Below are 19,585 nucleotides of genomic sequence, written 5' to 3'. Positions count from 1 at the left end.
ACATCATTCCCAACAGCTTCACGACGGAGACAGCTGTTATCACTTGCCAGATCTTACGTGGCTGAGTTGACTTTAAAAAAGTGTCGAATCTAGTTTGTGATAAACGAGCTTTCATGGTGGTTGAATTTAATTCCACTCCCAGAAAAAACAAATGTCTGGGCCGGGAAAATAGAGCTTCCTTCCAATTTATGGCGAAGCCCAGATTTAACAGGTGTGATGTCAACACCTGATCCTACATCAGCGCCTCCTGTCTGAAGTGACAGGAGCAGCAGATCATCCAGGTAAAACAAAAAACTCTCGTCTCTGTGTTAGGATGATCGGTATGTGTTCTCTAGATGTTATACAACAGATCCAAAAAACGGTCTCACCCCTCCGATCCGTGAGTAAAAACCCTGTGTTTTCTCTCCGTTGGGGGACTCTGTAGATTACTTTTATCAGAAACACTTGGACTTCTGCATTTAGGGATGAGATTTAGTCTGATGATGACGGGACCGTTTTTATAACTCCTCTGAATGGAGGGGTTCGGGTTGCAAACTGTAACTTGTACCATTTGCATAAAACCTTGTCCATCCATCTGAAAAACGGCGAGCATGTTTTAGCCACTCTACGTAACGTTCGTAGGGTGAACGTGCGTTAAGTGATGTGTCATGTTTTGTACGGCTGTCAGCAGTCCGCCCCTCAACCGCCGTCATGCGTCGCGGGAATGTTTTCTATGTGATCCAAGGCGAGGCTTGTGCTGAGGCGAAGCGTGTGACAGCTGATGACGTGGTGGGGCTGTGCGTTTGACGTCGCTGTGCGAACGTTGAAAAGGCGGAGGGCGTGACTTCATTAACGCCGTGCTGTTGGAGTGAAGGCTGCTAGCCCCGCGGGAGCACACGTTTTTCTCTGGAGGGACGCGCGCCGCTCTCGCTGGAGGGGCACGCGCTGGAGGGAGGCGGGACTCATTACCGGGTTCTTTCAGCTGCTTCACGTTTAAGCTGCGGTGAACTGCCGAACGCTGAGACGCGGTGGGTGACGGCTGCCCGCGTTTGATTCGTTGAGACGGGTGTCGCTTCTTGTGAGAGAGAAGGACCTCCACCCGAACCAGCCTGCGGACCACATTTATACCGATGTGAGCTGGTTAGCGCCGGCAGCTGTGTGTGTGCGCCAGCATCAACGCAGCGCCGTTGGATGGAGGCTGTTCGTCTTTGTGATCGACTCGTCATGTCTAGAGCGGCGGTGAGTTTAAAAACCTTATTTAAGGACACCGGCTCATGTGGAGGCTGTTCCATCCCACGAGTGCGAGTTGATACCGCTTGAGTGAGGATCGTGCAGTTCTAGTTGATAACGAGTTATTTTCGCTTACCGTTGTGCCGTGATCGACTCGTCATGTCTAGAGCGACGGTGAGTTTAAAAACCTTTAATTAAGGACACCGGCTCGTGTGTGGGGCTGTTTCATCCCACGAGTGCGAGTTGACATTGCTTGAGTGAAAATCGTGCAGCTCGGGATTATAACGAGTTATTTTCACTTACCATCGTGCCCTGTAAGCGACTAGTAATGTCTTGGAGCGGCGGTGAGTTTAAAAAACCTTATTAAGGACACCGGCTCTTAATGTGTGCGGCCGCTGTGAGCTCATCCGAGCTTACAGACTGGCAAAAAAACAGACACTTTGATCATTAATGATGATTTATTTCAACTTTCGTGTCACTTTTACACACACCCTCCGGAGACCGTCATTTTGAGAAACTTCTCTCTCATGAGCTCTGCGATTGTTTGCCCAGAGCGCTGTCTTGCAGGCGAACTCTGGGGAAACGCTGAGCTGCAGGTTGCCGGAGTGAAGAGGGCTGGATTCTGACGGGCGGGGCTGGTGGTGGAACTCAGCGAGAGCCGCGGCCGTGGAAAAGTCGAAGCTTGCTCGCGACGGTTTCTCCAGCGGGCCGGGATGGGCCGCGCGGCTTGATGAGGTGGCGTACAGTCTCTGGCACCTCCTCCGACTGTTTCAATTCGCCAGCATGGTTTGAAGCTGCTCTGAACAGCGCGTCCGCGATGGGCTTCATCAGGTCTTGTGTAGTTTCTCCGGCAGCGAGGGGAGTAACGAAGCCAGGTGGGTCGTTGGATCATCGTCATCCACGCTGCAGTCCTCGACAGGCAAACCGTAGGAGAGGCACACATGTTGAGCTGGCGTCAGCTGCCTTACAGAGGGAGTTCTTTGTCTCCAAGGCAGGTCTGCAGCCTTCAGTCCCTTGGACATGCTATATGCTAGCAGCGCACATTGTTGCTAACTGCGGCTGCCTGAAAACACATCGGTGGGCTCGATTGGAGAGCGTGGTCGCCGTCTGGTTCGTGTTCCTCCGGAGGGACGGGACGCTGCTCCGACCTGGGCAGCTTCGCTCCGGAAGCTTCCGCGAGGCTTGGCTCCAGGGGGGTTACCGAGGAATAGCCCCGCTCGGTGAATCCCTCAACTCTGGTGATGGGAGCGGACTGGGGACCGACTCCTCCAATCTACCAGGAAAGAACCGTCTGTGGCCTCGCCCGTCGAACGTCCTGTTGGAACGCGAGGCCGTATGGATCAAGACGGTGAGCCACAGTGGAGCCCAGTGAAAAACAACCTTCCCGCCGATCATCCGAACTGGCGGGAAAAGGCGAGGGACGTAGAAAAAAGGGGTCCCTTCATGTCAGCCTCCTCCTGGGTTCCGCCGGGCAACCGTGAGGGCGCTGTTGGCCGGAAGCGGTGTGATCGCCGATGCGAAACGAGGTGGGATGGGGTGAGCATTCACTCAGCCCCCCCTCCACCTACACTACGCTCCCCAGGAGGGAATGAGCAGCGGGGGCTGCAGCTGAGCACGCCTTGCCCCGGAAGAACCATCCGGTTCGCCCCGAGGGTCGGCGATAAGAGGAAAAAATACAAGATGGCGTTGTCCAGCGTGTAGTGACCTGTCACTGGGAAATGTTCCCCGACGCTTACCTTGGAATAAGACTGCTCGTCATCTTCTCCTCGGGGAGGAGAACTCACCGGACGACCGGAGGTCGACTGCCGGGCCAAGCATCCTTCACAAAGGTTGGTCATTTACACAATTTATCCTCTTTGTTCTTCTGACAGTGCTATATTAGCTCGCTGAAGAAAAAATGGGAGCCGATTTCCCGCTCTTAACGTAATTTATACGGACCGGGTGGGGCCCACACAGCAGGTGGGCGTGGACTAAATTTTTTCAGTGCTTATGCTCTGCATAACGGGATAAACCCATCAGCGACAGCCTTAAAGGGCGAAGCCTATATGACATAGAACAAATGTTTCATTAAAAATACTGTCATTTATTTCACAGATGCAATTATCAGAAAACAAGAAAACAGATCAAATATAGAATCACAGGATGTCAGACAGCAAACCTTTGATAAAAATCTGACAGAAATGTCTGGATGAGAACAAGGTGTTAAGATGGCATGCATTTAAAGCCAGTAAGGATCTCTTGATCTTTATTATTATGGTCTAAACTACTTTAAAAAGTGGTGGATGTTGTGCAAATTAACATCATAAATAAGTTGAATTTATATTAGATGAAATAAAATGAATCAATTCAAAATTTGATGAATTCCAGCTTGAAACAAGGATATAAAAACATGCTGCGATTTCATTAAAACCAAACTCATGGTCAAATTCTTGAGCTCTGGTTGTATTTGATCTAATTAATTTTTTTATTGGAGGGGCAGTGAGAATAGATATTTTCTTGTGGATTGGTTCAGGAGATATGCTGTTGAGAGAAACTCAGGATTTTTTTTATATAACCAAAGCCAAATTTTGGTTCTGAAGTTTTTGATTTAAGACTCCCCCCTGTGGGGTGCAGTTATTTGGAGTCCTCAGGCATTCTTTCCACCAGAGTGATGAAGCTGAACCCTCACAGATGAAATCCTGACGGTTCACTCTGCACTCACTGGCAGTAATTCCACAAAGAGCATTAATGCTGCCAAGTAAAACGTGACTTTTCTCAGCGGTGTGCAGTTCAAACAATCAAGGTTTAACTCTTCAAAACACCTGAAATATCTTAGTGAACCCTAATAACTACGTTTTACTGCAACTCTGACGGAAAGCAGCTGCATTCCTTTGAGCTGTGGAACTGACGAGAGAAGTGATCTGAAATGTGGCCCGTTTAATGAGGGAAGTAATGTCAGCTAATGTAGCATGGCTAGACTGACAAATTACAATCCATGTGATAACAACCTCATATTGCACTTTCCTCTTGTTAATACCCACAAAGTAAATACGCTGGGCTACATTTTAATTGCCTTTCTTCCACTTTCCTAAAGTATACAGTCTTGTTATAGGCGCTAGACTTTCTTAAAAAGTGTAATTATCCGATTCTGAACAGGATATGAGTGGCTCAGCAGCTAAGAGCCTTTCCTCTAAGCCACCTAAAGCCCTGCTCACAGATGAGTCATACAATAAGATCAAGCCAGCCACTTCAAAGTTGAACCAAGAGTATAAATAAGCATCGCATCAACTAGGTGGCACTTGTTGCCATGGCAATATGACAGCTGTCACCAGGGGTTGTGTTGACGAAGGAAGTAGAGGGCATGCTGTTTTCACACCCCTCGCTCTGCGCTGCTTCCTACAACATCGACGCCCCAAACACCACCCACATGCGACACCCAGAACTTCTCTCACCGACCCATCAGCAGCATCCACTCACACGTCTCACCGCGCTGACACATAAAGATGCTGTATTGGGAATCAATACTTCCTGGTCAATGAAAGACATCTGTAAACATCTTCCATTCTTTCCTCTCCGTCTGGGCGTCAATTCACGGCAACTGTGACTCACTTGCCGAGACTGATCTTGTCACAAGTGAGTATGTTGACATGATCCTGACAAGCCAAAACTACTGAGGCTAAGACGTCTTATGGTGAGATCTGATATTAAATTTGCTCCATGCGCAGTTTTTTTAATTTTTTTTATAGAATCAACACTGAGTTAATGTTTTCGGTGTCCCTTGCCCCGTTATGTATCTGTTTTCATTTCCCACCAGGATGCAACACCTTTAATAAACTGATAATTTAGATCACAGCTGAAAGTGAGAAGATATTTTTCCGCTCTTTGGTGATTGATGCAACACATCAGGCTGTACAGTAATTAAGAAACTGTTCGAAAAGCAGTTTTCATTACAGATCAGGAAACTTTTAAAGTCAAACCTTTCTACCTCAAAGTTACTTTTTGTTGAACCTAACATAGTTTGTGCATTTATTTAATTACTTTTTCTTTATCAAATAAGACAGATATCTGTAAATCAATGGCTAATGAGTGAATTTTAAGCAAATTAAACCATCTTCATATAGTTTTATTAATACATCAAAACTAACTTGACTGTTTATTATAGGTTAAGGTCATTGTTAGCATTTATTTTTCTTATTCTGTTTATTTACACATTTTCACCATTGCAGTTACGCTAAATCAGCTGTTAGAAGTTGCTTTTTCTGCAGCAAATTATATCTGCATGTCCACACTGCATTTTCCATTGCATTGTTTTTATTGTGCAAAACAAAGTTAAACAGATTTTGCAACAAAGGAAAAACGATACTAAACACATAAAGTTGCAGTTTATTATACCATGGTTGTATATGTTTACTTTGGATATAAAGAAAATTAGTTGTTTAGCTCCACTTTTCAGCAATCAGGTAATGTGGGCTTTGAACTCCAGTCCCTAAAGTGCTGTCTTGCACATTTAAAGCAAATAATTCAAATCTAAAAACCGTATTTTTTGGACTATAAGGCGCACCAGATTATAAGGCACAATATCAATGAACGGGTCTGTTTTCATACAAAAGGCGCGTTAAGCGAAACAAAGCAGTCAGATAAGTCAAACTTTATTCATCTCATTTTAGTATTTGTCTCGCCAACAGACAAGACTAAGATGAACTTGTACAACTAAATGATTGAGGCTTAAAACTCTTCTGCAGCCAGTGTTTAAGGAGCCAACACCCAAAAAGCTCTCTGAAAGTATCAGGAGTACACAGAGGGACAGGTAGCTGACTGAGCAGCAGAATCCCAAGTTCGCTCATATATGTGATAATTACAATGAGGTGGTTGTTCCGCGCGAGCCTCCTTCTCCTCATCCCCACAGTCCACACTGCCCCTGCCCCTTCCACCTCATCATGAGATCAATTTATTTTATGGCATAAGACAGATGCACCAATGAACTGTAACAAGTGGCGTCTCTGGAGAGAGCCAGAGCCACACGACAGCCTTAATTAGGCCTGAAAAATGGCAGGTTATTCCATCCCAGTACTCCCTGTTAATCTGTGCTACAGAGCCACACAGTCAACTCTGGCCCCAACTGGCAAATATTATTATTTCATCTTTGTCACAGCTGTGAACAGGCCAATGGGCGTGACAACCCGTGGGCAGAGTGAGACTTTTCAACAAAGCTGTACAGGGAAGCGCAGAGTTAGTAGCCAACTGTTCACCGCTACAGCCACACGCACAATACACGACAGGAGCGTTTTCATTAATTAGGAATCAGGGAGGTGGTGGAGCACATTTCTGATGGGTAACGAGTCCACCCCGTCTGTTTGCTAACAGACAGTCGACACCTAGTTGTAATTCAAACTGTGTTTTCACATTCAAATGTCAACCCGCTCTCCTTCCCTTTGCTCAGTGTGCATTTTTGGGTGTAAATTTCATCATGAAATTTCCATCTTCTCTGCCTTCATTATGCAGTCTGGAGGTGTGATCCCATGGTACACTTCAGTGTTGCCTAACAGAAGGTTGTATTTGAATGGGATGGAATAGAAATTGGAATTAGTGAGAAATAAAAACATAAACAAGCCTCACTTGTCTATGGGGGCAAGTCCCCATTTGAAGAGGAGGACAAAACTTACACATATACTCCATTGAAAACACAAAGAAGGTAAGTATAAATACATTTAAAAAAAGTCAAACTCAATGAGAATTTGCCACACATAAAAATAAACTCACATTTGAAATACGGGTCTCATGATCTATTTTTGTTATACTTCATTTAGCTTTAAATTTGGCACACATTCACAGTCAGGATTGGTCAGATTTTTATTAACCAGCATAAAAAAATAGAAATAAAGCATTCAAAAGTAATAATTTGTTTCAGAAGCATGCCGCATTTTACATATTTACCGTGCTTGCTGCCGCACACGTTGCACTGCCTTATAAGTTGCATCAGCTTAAAAATGTCTAATAAAGTGGAAAAAAAACATAAATAGGTTGCTTTGCTATATTAGTCGCATTATCGCTGATGAGTCGTGTTTGTTATGAGTCACCACTGACAACCCGGAAATGTGGGTCGGTGTTGTGCCAAAAATTGATTTGCTGCCAAATGGCGGCCGCGGAATTTAACAAGTTCAACACTTAACAACAATTATTTGTTTGCTCAAAATTATAGTAAAGGTGTGTCTTAGTTGAACTTTTCCTTAATTAATGCACTATATTGGTCAAATCAGCTGCATTACAACAATCGATTCACGGAAGCGGGAGCGTGCAGAGGGAGGACTCGCTGTGCATTTCTTTGAAATTTAACAAGATAACCACCTAAAAACAATTGTTTGTTTGTGCAACTTTATATAAAAGATGTTTCTCAGTTTAACTTTTCCTGAATAAATGCACTTTAATGGTCAAATCAGCTGCATTTCACCTGGGCGGCGCGGCAAAATGCAGCTGATCTGACGTTTGCCCCAGGAGATCCAGAGCGAGATAAATGTGGCTCAGTATGGCAAGCCAAGTGTCTCATTAATCACCACTTTTACCTATTAATGAGACACTTGGCTTGCCATATTACTTGAGGCCCCTTTAGCGGCTGAAAATGGTAGTGTTCAATATTTTCCATGTCAGATGGAATGAAATCATCAGATCTCAGCCAAAAATCAGGTTATAAATACAGGGGAAAAAACATATATTAGTTGCTTCGCTGTATAAGTCGCAGGACTTGCAAATTTATGCAAAAAGGTGTGACTTACACAGCGAAAAATACGGTAACTGACTCTATCTTTTGACTTTCACATGTCCAAACATGATTAGAACACATTAGACTAATGTGCTTTTGTGAAACCATTACAACACATTGTGTATTATTACAAATTATAGTAATTTTTTGTTTGTTTTCTTACTATGTTTTGAAACTTTTGTAACATGGATTTGTATACTTGAATACTAACACCTCATTGCCCTTTAGTAACGATTTGTATTTTCAGTCACATTGCATTTTTTAATTATACTTTTTTTTTTCTTTTTATGTCCTATGGAACATGTTTTTAGTTTGCAATACTGTGTTTGTTAGCTGTTTTCCCCCTTCATTATTTATTGTCTTATTTATTGCTGAAAACTTTCTTCTGTTAGCTTACAGTCAAGTTTTTTGAGCTTGGAAGTCAGAAAACTGACTTCCAAGTGAACAGAATATTTCTAAATTAAAGATAACTTTATAAACTTGAATATGGACTCCTTGTTGTATGTCACACTTGTATTTGTGTTAATTATGAGTCCGTTTTTAAAAGTGCAAGAAAACAAAAGACCTAATTAAATCTTTTGTATATAAATCTCAGAGTAAATAGAAGAAATGTGTCTTGTCTCAGACAAACATTGTAAAAGTTTTGAAACCCTTTCCTGCTGCTGAGTAAAACAAATATTTTCCACATGGTGTTTTTTTTTTTTTATATATTGCAAGTGATTTTACTATGTTATCAAGTTTGCACACGCTCCAGGCTAAAGTAGTTCATTTTGACTGCATAAATTTAAGCTTATATTGTCAATATTTATATGCATTACATCAACTTGCTTTGTGGGTAAAAAACAAAGGCTTTTGTCAGCTACAGCTCCTCAGTTTGCAATAGAGGAGCCCCTGGAAACACCAATGGGGACCAGCTATCACTGGGGTTAGGTAAGCAATCTGTCGTCAGCTGAGTAATTACAGACCTGCTATACCTTTTTCCTCCTGATGATGCTGTCATTGGAAATGGCTGTTGCTATATCCCTCAGGCTGGTAGGATTGTTGAGTAATGAGTTTGTTTTGGGTTTTGTTCTGTAATTTATCATATGAGAAGTGTAAAAACTATCTCCTAAATTTGAAAATTATAATGCTGATGTTTTTCAGACAACTATCGTCAGAACGATATAGTGGGATTGTGAACTCAGCTTATTTATTCCAATTTATGTTCACTTCTAAACAACCAGTTATACCCAATAGCCAAATGGGTTAAATTATATATTTTTAGATGTTGTCTCAAAATACGTATTAATTTAAACAAAGAACAATGTGGCAACAAAGGTAGAAAAGTTGAAAAACACACAAAGCTATGTGGCCTTTAAAAAATACAATATGGTCAAGCAAAATGCACATAGAAACCAAAAAAAAAGGTCTTTCATCTTTGCAAATGAAATCATTTGCTTTTTTGTTCGCCCACCCATGAGCATAATGACAAACAGCTTTGAGGTATGAATGCAAATAGCATATTTAAAATGGCCTAATAGCCATTTCCAATAAAATGCATCATTCTGATCAATTGTGCTTATTCAGGTCCACACGCCTCCTTGAGACTTTGCCTCTGATTGTATTTTCCAAATGCCAAGAGCAGACAAATCACCGCCACAAACACACAAGTCATTTGGCAACAATGGGGCCAAATGCTTGGGGGAAATGTGATGCATGAACACAGTTTCTTCCCTGTTTTTTTTTTTTTTTTTTTTCTGGAGAAAATGTCCATGCCCTGAAATAACACTGGTAAATGTTGCATAATAATATATTGCTTCTGCCCTGGATTTCTGCATCATGATAATTTAATTACACTGGGCAGTGATACGTCCAGTTTCTTCTAGAGTAGAAAGTGAATAAAATAAATGTTGCTAATGAATGGCAACACCTACAATTATTGCTATTAAATCTTAAGGTTGTGTCTCCCATTAATGATGTCAAAATATCATACCCCCAAACTGCAAAGTGGAATCAGTGTAGATGTTGTGTGGAATAGGACGTTTGAATCAGCAGGTCTTCTTTGTGTGTCGGGCTTCAAAGAAATATAGGGTGGGGGTTAATTCTAGATTAACTAGATGTTTCTGGTCTTACCTGTCCAGGCATGGCATTTTCACACAGGGTAGTTTCGTAGTCTTTGGCAAAAATCGGAGCATTGTCATTTATGTCCAGCACTGTGATCAGAGCGACGCCTTTACCAATTTGAGTCGGATCCTCTGAAAAAGAAAAAGAGCAGAAGAGATTTAGGCAAAACTTTATTTGCTTATTATACCTTACTTGGTTTTGATTCTATTTGTTTTTCAAACCACTATTAAACTATATTTTCTCTCCATGTGTTTAACTGAACCACAAAGACAGTAAAAAAGGGACTTATGGAAAAGAGCAGCATCATTCCCCCTGTCTGCTGCAAATCACACAGAACAATTAGACTCGGTGAGGGCTTGTTGTCAGGGAAAGTTCTGTGTGTGAACGAGACGTCTTGCAGCTAGGGCTTCACGCCTTTGTCTGCTTGACACACACTGACGGTTAAATGACTGTGTCTGAGTGCAAGACTATGATTTAGCCTGGCGTCGCCATGAAGCCGGCCAGAGATGACGCTCTGACATTCGGGCCGGTTGATTTGATGGCGATAAAAAGGGCGCGCAGAGCCTCAGGCCACAGACTTGTTGTCATTGGCATGGTATGGGCACAGCGCATGAAATGTGAGTGACTGCAGCTCAAATGCGCAAAATCCCTCAGCCAAACAGTCCATGCACTTGTTTTTAGCTACATAGCACCCATTTACTATAAATACTGGCATACGGCAGTCCAGGGCAGTGAACACTGTTGCCAGTCCTTCAACTCAGAGATGTTTTCAGCTGAAAACAGTGCGTGAGTGTCACTATGTGTCAGAAGTCAGTGCCTCATGCATGAGGGACTGCTGTGACATTTCACATGGCTTTCATTATATCCTGCCTTCTCTTTGTTGCTATATCTGGCAAGCACTCGTACCTAAAATCAGCCAAGGAGTACATCCGTGCGCTCCGAGATGTAAATAAAAACACAGCTTTGAAGTAAAGAAGCATATAAAGGTTTTGATAAAAAAAATAAAAAAAATAAAGAATGCCATTTTTCACACAGCGTTCAGTCTCAAGATGTTAAAGCAGAACAAGTGCCAGTCAGACAGGCTGCTTGTCTTTTTTAAAATCATAGTAGTGTGACGCATCTGTCTAAAGTGCTCAGAGGATTGTGTGCTGATGAGTGTTGGTCAGTGTGCTTGCGTGATGGCAGAGAAATGACGGGAATGGAGAAAAAAAAAATAGGTGTCCATGTCCTTGTAGCATTGACAGATGAACAAAAAGGCACGCGGCACTTCTTCACATCACATTAACATTGTTCACCCGTGGGTGAGACCAGCCGCCCTTAGTCAGCATCTCATCCCTACGACTCAGGGAGACATGGAGGTCAAAATGACTGTCCTGTGTGTAGATTAACATTCCCTGACAGCCGTGAATCAACCCCACAGCTCTGTGCCATAATATACACCAAAAAAATTGCAAACTCGTGTGTATTAGTAAGCAAAAAAGAGAGGAGAGTAAGTTACAGTAATGAGGTTGATTTTTTTATGAAAAGACCCCCAAACTGCACTTTACATTTTGCAGTCTCAAAGTGCTACAATATAAAACATCTAGAGAGAATAAAAGACGGACTAAAAAAAAAAAAAACTGCAGGATTAAAAATACCTTTAAACACTGTAGTGAACTCGGCCTCCGACCAAAACCTGCCTCTGAAGACCTTCATGGGACAGGAACTGTATTTCATTGATTTGAATCCAGAAATACAAATGAGCTCATCCAGAGACTTTCTAATTGTATCCTGAACTAATCAATTGAAAGAACACTCTTCTTTTTAAATTATCATTACTATTTTACAATATCTTGATAAATCAAAAAAGGGTGTTTAGTTCATATCATTTCTAAATGTTGAACCACTCATTTAAATCAACTGTGAAACAGTATTAATGATTATTTTTTAATCCTCATTTAAATTAGAAATCAAGTTAAATGTCTATTTACAAAGTAATTATGCATTTTGATCTTCTGTCTGAATGAGAAGTAGTGATGTCGGTCGAAAGTCAGAGACAGTCAGAAAGAAGTTTTTAGAACAGGCTGTATTGTTTTTAAACCTAGCAGACAGTAAATAAGAAACACTGGCACCTGCTTGCTCTCACTTCTTCAAAACATTTCTTCTGTCTGTACTAAAAGTTCCTAAAACATTCCTGCTGTCCTCTTGACTTGTAGTGACCCTCTGACATCACTAGAACCACCCCCTGTTGGTTGTTTCAACCAATCAGGAAGTCCTGAAGTGACTGGATGTGAGAACTCTTTAAAAGTCCACACTTCCTGGAGTCTTCAAGTCTTCAAACCACTGGTGAAGTCTTCAAGTCTTCTTGAGTCTCTCAGGCTTCAGGTCTTCTCAAGTCTTCTCAAGATTTCTCAGTCTCCTGATTCTCCGGAGTCTTTGATGGATTCTCCCACATCTGAGTGGAAACTGCCAGACTGACAGCTAGCTGTGTATCCACCCGGGAGATGAGCGTGTTTGTTGAACGGAGTAAACGGCACGACTCCTGACGATGGCCAGCCGCTCTTACCGGAGACGCTGGAAGGTAGCGTTGAAATAGGCCCAACACCGGAGCTGATTAAGTTCTGCAAAGGTAACGAGTCGTGACGTGCCAAGTGTACCGGAGGTTTTGAGCTGGTGTTGAAGGGAGCGTGCCATTCTGCTGTCCGAACAGACACCCCCTGAACCCATCTTTTCTCTTCATTCCTTCCTTTAAAACTCTTCTATTTTGCCAGTAGTCTAGATGCCTTCAGAAATGTCTTGTTGTCTTATTAAGTCAAGTGTGCCAAGTTTTATTAATCAGAACCAGATCAGCTAATCAAGTGTACAATGTTTTGATGTTAAATTTTGATTCTGTTAAATAAATGACCACATTTATTCTGATGGGTCAAAGGAAAATTGACGTCTCATGTCACTGATTTAAACACAATCCTCACAATACCTCGTCACATGGCCTTAATTTAACTCGAAAAAGAAAGAACCCGTTATATTTAAATAATTAGTAGTGAAAGGGTTGCTAAGCTGGCCCTGACACCACTACAACACTATAAAATATTTCAAATAAAAAAGGTTTTCAGTCCTTTCTTAAAACTTTTTCTAGTCTGCGGTATCCTTATGGTCGGGGAAGCTGTTCCACAGATGAGGAGCAGCAGAGCAGAAGGTCTTGTCACCCACAGTGCACAGTTTTGTCCAGGGAGGGCGGACCTGGTAGGAATTTGTGGAGCAGAGGGATCGTGTTGATGTCTGCGCAGTTCTTTAAGGTAGTATGGAGCATTGTCGTGAATGGATTAGTGAGTAAGGAAACCTTGTATTCAGTATGGAGTGAAATGGGAAGCCAGTGGAGGATTTTAAGGATCGAGGTGATGTGATCATGTTTCCTTTGCTTCATCAGAATCCTGTCTGCACTGTTCTGTACATACTGAAGTTTTAGAATGTGTTTGGATGGAATTCCATAAAAAAAGTGCATTGCAGTAGTCCAGTCTTGAGGTGACGAAAGCATGGACACGTTTTTCAGCATCAGAAAAGGAGAGTAATGGACGGAGCTTGGAGATGTTTTTGAAATGAAAAAATGAAGTTTTGCAAATGTTTTTAATATGAGATTCAAATGTAAGATGAGAATCAAATGTTGCACCAACATTAGTTACTGTATCAGTAAAGGGATTGTAAATGTTAAATAACAAGTCTCTGATCTATAAAATATTGAGAAAAAAAGTGTATCTTTGTTCAACATGGCCACATCACAGACAGAAGTAGATATCAAATAGATGCCAATAGTACCTTATCAGTCGTAAATCATCAGGGGAACTAACTTGTCCAGGCTAGGCTAATGTTTGGCCAAACGAGAGCCTGATGCTGCTGAATGTTTCAGTCCATGGATAGTTGACTTGTTGTTGACAGACTACATGTGCTGATCAGGCAGACTGACATTCAACATCTTTTCAACACTATAAGAATATACAAGTTGTGTCTATGCTCAGCATACATGCATTTACATAGTAACATGGACATTGTTCAGCTGATAAACTAAACTAAATGAATGGTCTCATGCAGAAGTGTAGAGGTTTAATATTGGCTAATGTAGTGCACATTTACACCATTTTGACATTTTTGAGAAAGAGTTGCTTCATTAGCCTGAAAAACAATATAAAATGGACCCCTTGTGAGTAATGTCATGACTCATAAATCGATAGAACATCTAATAAAAATTATTACCAGATGATTCCTTCAAGACCACCCAAAGAATAGATAGATAACTGTAATTGAAATGTATTTCACATAACTGCTGAAACAGTTCTTGGACTCTGACCACCCAACTGTGTGGCCAAATTAAAGTAATCTTTTGAAATATCAGGTCATACAAACGAAGCAGAAGAGGCTCATTTCCTTTAATTGGTTGACTTGGCTGAATGTGTCTTCAGAAGGTGGCAGTCCTGACTACATTCCATATGACTAATAAAGAGCACAGTAGTCGCCTAATGGAAACCCGATCTGGATTAGGTCTTCCCATCTCATATAATAGATTTCAACCTTTTTATCTTATTTGAACCGCTAACCACGTTTTTGGTAAAGTTGTTTTGTTTGCTGTTTATTATTGTTCTAAAAACATCTAGATTTAAAATATAAATAATACAAATGTAATACATGAAAGTGTGATTTGTCCGCAAATTTAGGATCAAAAGAATTGTAATAGACATTCTAGTCATAAGCAAATACAAAATATTTTATGTTTTATGTTGTTTTTATTTTTTGCTTAAATTGCATGCTGACATTTTTTTTTAATAGAAGGAATAATTCTGTTCAGCCTAATGTATAAAGTAGTATTCAGTCACAGTTTTGAATAAGGTATACATTTCTAAAGAACACAATTATTCTCTGAAAAAGTAGTAGTAGTATTATAGTAGTAGTTGTAGTATAGTAGTAGTAGTATTATAGTAGTAGTAGTAGTATAGCTGTACCATCAGTGTTAGTAGTAGTAGTAGTAGTAGTAGTAGTAGTAGTAGAAGTAGTAGTAGTAGTATCAGTGTTAGTAATAGTAGTAGTGGTGTCAGTGTTAGTAATAGTAGTAGTATAGTAGTAGTATTAAGGTTAGTTGTAGTAGTACTAGAATAGTAGCAGTAGTATTATAGTAGTAGCGTAGAAGTAGTATAGTAGTATATTAGTAGTAGTAGTATAGTAGTAGTATAGTAGTAGTAGTATAGTAGCAGTAGTAGTAGTATTATAGTAGTAGTATTATTGTTAGTAGTAGTAGTAGTACTAGTAGTAGTAGTAGTATAGTAGTAGTATGTTAAACTTCAACAATATTATCTAAGAGCAGTGCAAAGGCACTTCACAAGATATAAAGGCAAGGTTTACTTTTCCAATAATCTTGTTAACATATATGTGTAAAAATACAATTATAAAAAATATAAATCAATTGCTTCAATGTTAAAACAAAGCAAACCAATAACAATAAACAATCTCTAGTAAAATTAGTAGTTAAACTCCACTGAAGAGTTGGACGAAGTCTTTAGATTTTATCCTAACCCTTGTCGTAGCAACACGGCAGGGAAAATGCAAAAGCCAAATATGAAGTAATTATCTTTTTTATTGTAAGCTTTAATTTGACAAAGAAAATTAATTTACTGTTAATTGGCCACATAAGCTAATAAATGCAGCTTTACTAAAAGCAGTTAGATGCTGGTGGTGAACTTACGGCTCTCGATAGCGAAGACGGTGAGATTATGAACAGAGTTGGCTTCCCGGTCCAGAGGCTTGGCGGTGCTGATGACCCCACTCAGTGCGTCCACATTAAAGAAACGCTCCAAGTCTGTGTTCCTGTCAATGGAGTATCTGGAGAAAAATACACGTCCACAATCATTATTGATACATTTAAAAATACTTTCACCAGTATTGATTTGACATTAAAGTATAGAAGTTTCTTCAGCTGGAAAGGAAAGATTATGATTATGTCTTTTTCCATCAATTTGTGTTGTGCTGAAATATTGAGCTTTATTCAGACATTAATAAATTGCGTTCACGCTTCGTCTGACATGGAATATATTTTTCAACTATTTTCTAAATAGAATAGACATTAAAAAGAGCAGAAACGTAGAACTTAATAGCATGTGTGAATCAAAACCTTATTAAACTTTAATAAATATGAAAGGCTTTCTGTGTGTTCCTCAACACACAATACTTACTGAGCCCTTTCAATACACATAAAACTCATATTTCTAGAGAAAATTGCTACTTCAATTAGCATACATCCAAAGGGGTATTATTGCAATGTAATTTGACTCTTGTGGCTGCATTAGTTCCACAATAATTTTAATTCCAACAGATGGAGTGAAATAAATTACTGATTCTGATAACAGTCACAGGGGCAAGAAAAAAGGCAATTTACAGCTACAATAGTGCAGTAATTAGATTTTCTGATTAAGATTACTAACAATCCTGATAGACCAAGCATGAATATCATACAATACTCTTTCAATTAAGGCAGAATGAGAGAGTATCTTGAGAGTGACACTGTACAAACTGACAATTTAAGTGTTTGTTTTAAGCCATAAATGCCATGGTGCAAGAGTCAGGCTGTAATCCTCCTGCAGGAATGCCCTTCTCTTGTTCAAGATGGCATTTTACTTTTGCAATTGCAGCACTTACCGGCCCACCAACCATCTGGTACCATCTTTGTGACAGCAACATGGCGAGTCTCAAGAGTCTGTGCAGTCTGTGTTTGGAAATGATGTGGAATAGCTAAATAAACAACCCCTTCAGTTAGGTTTTTTTTTTTAGCATTTGGATTTTATTTTTTTTCAATAATTTACGATAGCAAATCATGTTTTTTGACAATTTGTTGAATGAAACTGTAGTGTCAAGTTTTCTTTTTCCCCACTGAATCCCAATTTTTGTTGTTCCTGTAACCTCCTTGGAACTACCCCTACATTTTTCATCGTCATGCAATTGGTAGTATGACTTTCAAACAAAGATTTTTCAGGACCATACTTTAGGTAAAAAGCTGTGCTAACAAAGCAATTTGCAAATGTACATGTAATGCATATTGTCACTTATATTGGCTGGTTTGTTGTTGGAGCGACCCAATGTAAGTATGAAGGAGAACATTTTGATGCAACCTCTGATCACGTAAAAGTGTAACAGCTTGTCAACACCAACTTTTCTAGCAGAAGATTTTAACAACAACCCTTTTTTTACTTATTACAGGCAAAAGAATGGCGGTATGGGGTCAAAACCAAAAAAAAAAGTGATTCAGCCTCAATAGTTTTCGAAGTAGTAGAATATAGATTGTCTTTAGTACCTGATTGAACTGTGGGAGGTATCTGGGTCATGAGCAGATACTCTTCCAATTGAGGTACCCACTCTGGCATCTTCTGAAACAACCATCTTGTTAAGCCGCACAGAGAAGATGGGTGGCTCGTTCACATCTTCCACTGTCACCTTGACTGATGTTGTGTCGCTAAATGGGCCCAAGCTCAAGAAGTTGGAGTCAATATTCCTGTTCGTAGCTTCAATTCTCAGAGCAAAGCCGCTTTTTGTCTCGAAATCTAGTGACTAGAATGGAAAGAGAGAAGACAAAATTATTACATTCCTTATGTAAACCCTAATAGTAGGATGTACAATTATAGAATTGAAAATGGGGAATTTCCATCGTTACTACATTTTTAATTTTTTTCCCCAATAAGAATCACAATGATGAGTGTGAACTCTAAAGATGTGACAGTGACAGACAAAAATCACTTTGCCATTACGACTCCACTCAGCCCTTATTTGTTCTTCTCAGGTGTTGATGATTTGTTTCTGCTCTGTAGGCGGGATCGTCAATGCAAAGTGGGCGGGATCATAACTGGTCATTGTGTTCGAGCCACTCCACCCATTATAGTCCTTAATCACCATATAACATTACTTAAATTTCTTTATCTTATCTCGACACTGCTTATAAATCCGGGTGTAGCCAAACTGCACCATCATCTCCAATATCTCTTTATAAAGGCACTCATTTCTTATGATGCTGTCCGTCAACACGAACAGTGAGAAAATGGAGGTTCAGATCTAATTTGCAATTTTGCTGGGCAGATCATCAAGCAATGTTGCTCTGCTGGTCAGTCAAAGGATGCTCTTTGTTTATGTCAAAATCTGCACAGCAGAGCTGTCCGCTTGGAAGCTTAAACAAGATGGTCCCATAAACTGGGCTGAGTGGGGAAGGGCACCAGCAGTGAGTAGGCCCTTAATTGATGCAGTGTGGTGTGAAACTGAGAAATGACACAGTGGCAAAGAGCCAAAAGTGAGCTAATTAATTGCACTTAATTCAATGAAAGCAGTACCAATCCATTTTTTTTTTCATTCAACCTTTATTTAAACAGGTTAGTCCATGTTAGTTAGAAAGCAGTACCAATGATTTTACGATAAGCACACAACATGGCTAAAATCTCTCAAGGATAAATTATGTAGAAATATTTTGTCTGACTTCTTCAAGTCTAATTTGCAACATATAATAAATACAGTTTGATATGTCACTTCCATTGTCAAAGGCTTTTTCTGTGATGCCATTATCGGAATTTGGTGCGAAAAAGTGTAAAACAAAAACACAAACATACAGAAAATACAAGCTTCTATGCAAACGCCACAGCTGTGTTTACAAATCATGAGTCCACCATTTGTCCACTAATGATGTTCACAACAACTTAAAATTAGATTAACTACTTTTACTCACCAATACAAGCACACACAAAAACACAAACAAACCACCAATCTATGTATCTAATGTGTCAAATGTATCTAACATACAAACAATTTCAACCTAATAATGTATGGTTGGTGGCTGAATCAAATAACATAAAACATAATTGAACTTTAACAGCAAAATGTTTATCTTTTATTCTGAGCGTCTTATCTATGGTGTTTGATTTTCTTAAGTTTGCTTTGCATTACTGTAACTTTATGATTGTTTGTGCTATCAGGAAAAACACTAACCATTTCTAAAAGCTGAGAATGTCAATTTTACAGCCATATATAGGCTTATTATGGCAACCTGACACCTGCTGTTGCAGGAAGTCCGTGAAACAGCCCCTCTGTATCCCTCCTCCCACAAAGACACAGGTGAGCCCAGACAGCTCTTGTCAAATCTGGGACATTTTGTGTGTCCTGGCCCTCCTCCTGTGGGACACAGGGCAGGTTGGGCAAAATCCAGGACTGTCCCACCCAAATTGGGATGATTGAAAACACAATTTTTTTTGTCTTTCTTTCACTCTTATAGTTTACAGAAATTTATCTGTGAGATGGAGAACTTTAATCAGTCTATTTCACTCGGTCGCCCACTGGAAAACCTTGAGATGACAAGATCTCCTGTCTAAGATAAACATTAACTGCTTATGTTAACCCCTGAGCTATAGTTATAAACATACACAAGCATAATGGGAATAGATTATCTCTCTCTCTCTCTCTCTCACTCTCTCTCTCTCTCTCTCTCTCTCTCTCTCTCTCTCTATATATATATATATATATATATATATATATATATATATATAT

General features: G+C 40.2%; 1 protein-coding gene across 2 annotated transcripts in view; it reads right to left on the bottom strand.

Annotated features, from left to right (window-relative positions):
* The window catches only part of cdh7a (cadherin 7a), a 205,543-nt gene that overhangs the window by 46,790 nt on the left and 139,168 nt on the right, over positions 1–19,585 (bottom strand). For both annotated transcript variants that reach the window (XM_037694077.1, XM_037694078.1), the window contains exons 6-8: positions 17,358–17,611; positions 15,756–15,892; positions 10,058–10,179 (exon numbers count right to left, since the gene is read on the bottom strand). In XM_037694077.1, the coding sequence (XP_037550005.1) occupies positions 10,058–10,179; positions 15,756–15,892; positions 17,358–17,611 (513 nt within the window). The remainder of the gene's footprint in view (positions 1–10,057; positions 10,180–15,755; positions 15,893–17,357; positions 17,612–19,585) is intronic.

The sequence above is a fragment of the Nematolebias whitei genome, chromosome 20 (genome assembly GCF_014905685.2).
Source record: "Nematolebias whitei isolate Nwh7 chromosome 20, NemWhi1, whole genome shotgun sequence".
Taxonomy (NCBI): domain Eukaryota; kingdom Metazoa; phylum Chordata; class Actinopteri; order Cyprinodontiformes; family Rivulidae; genus Nematolebias; species Nematolebias whitei.
The sequence above is the reverse complement of the archived record's forward strand: the minus strand, read 5'-3'. Positions and strand labels throughout refer to the sequence as shown.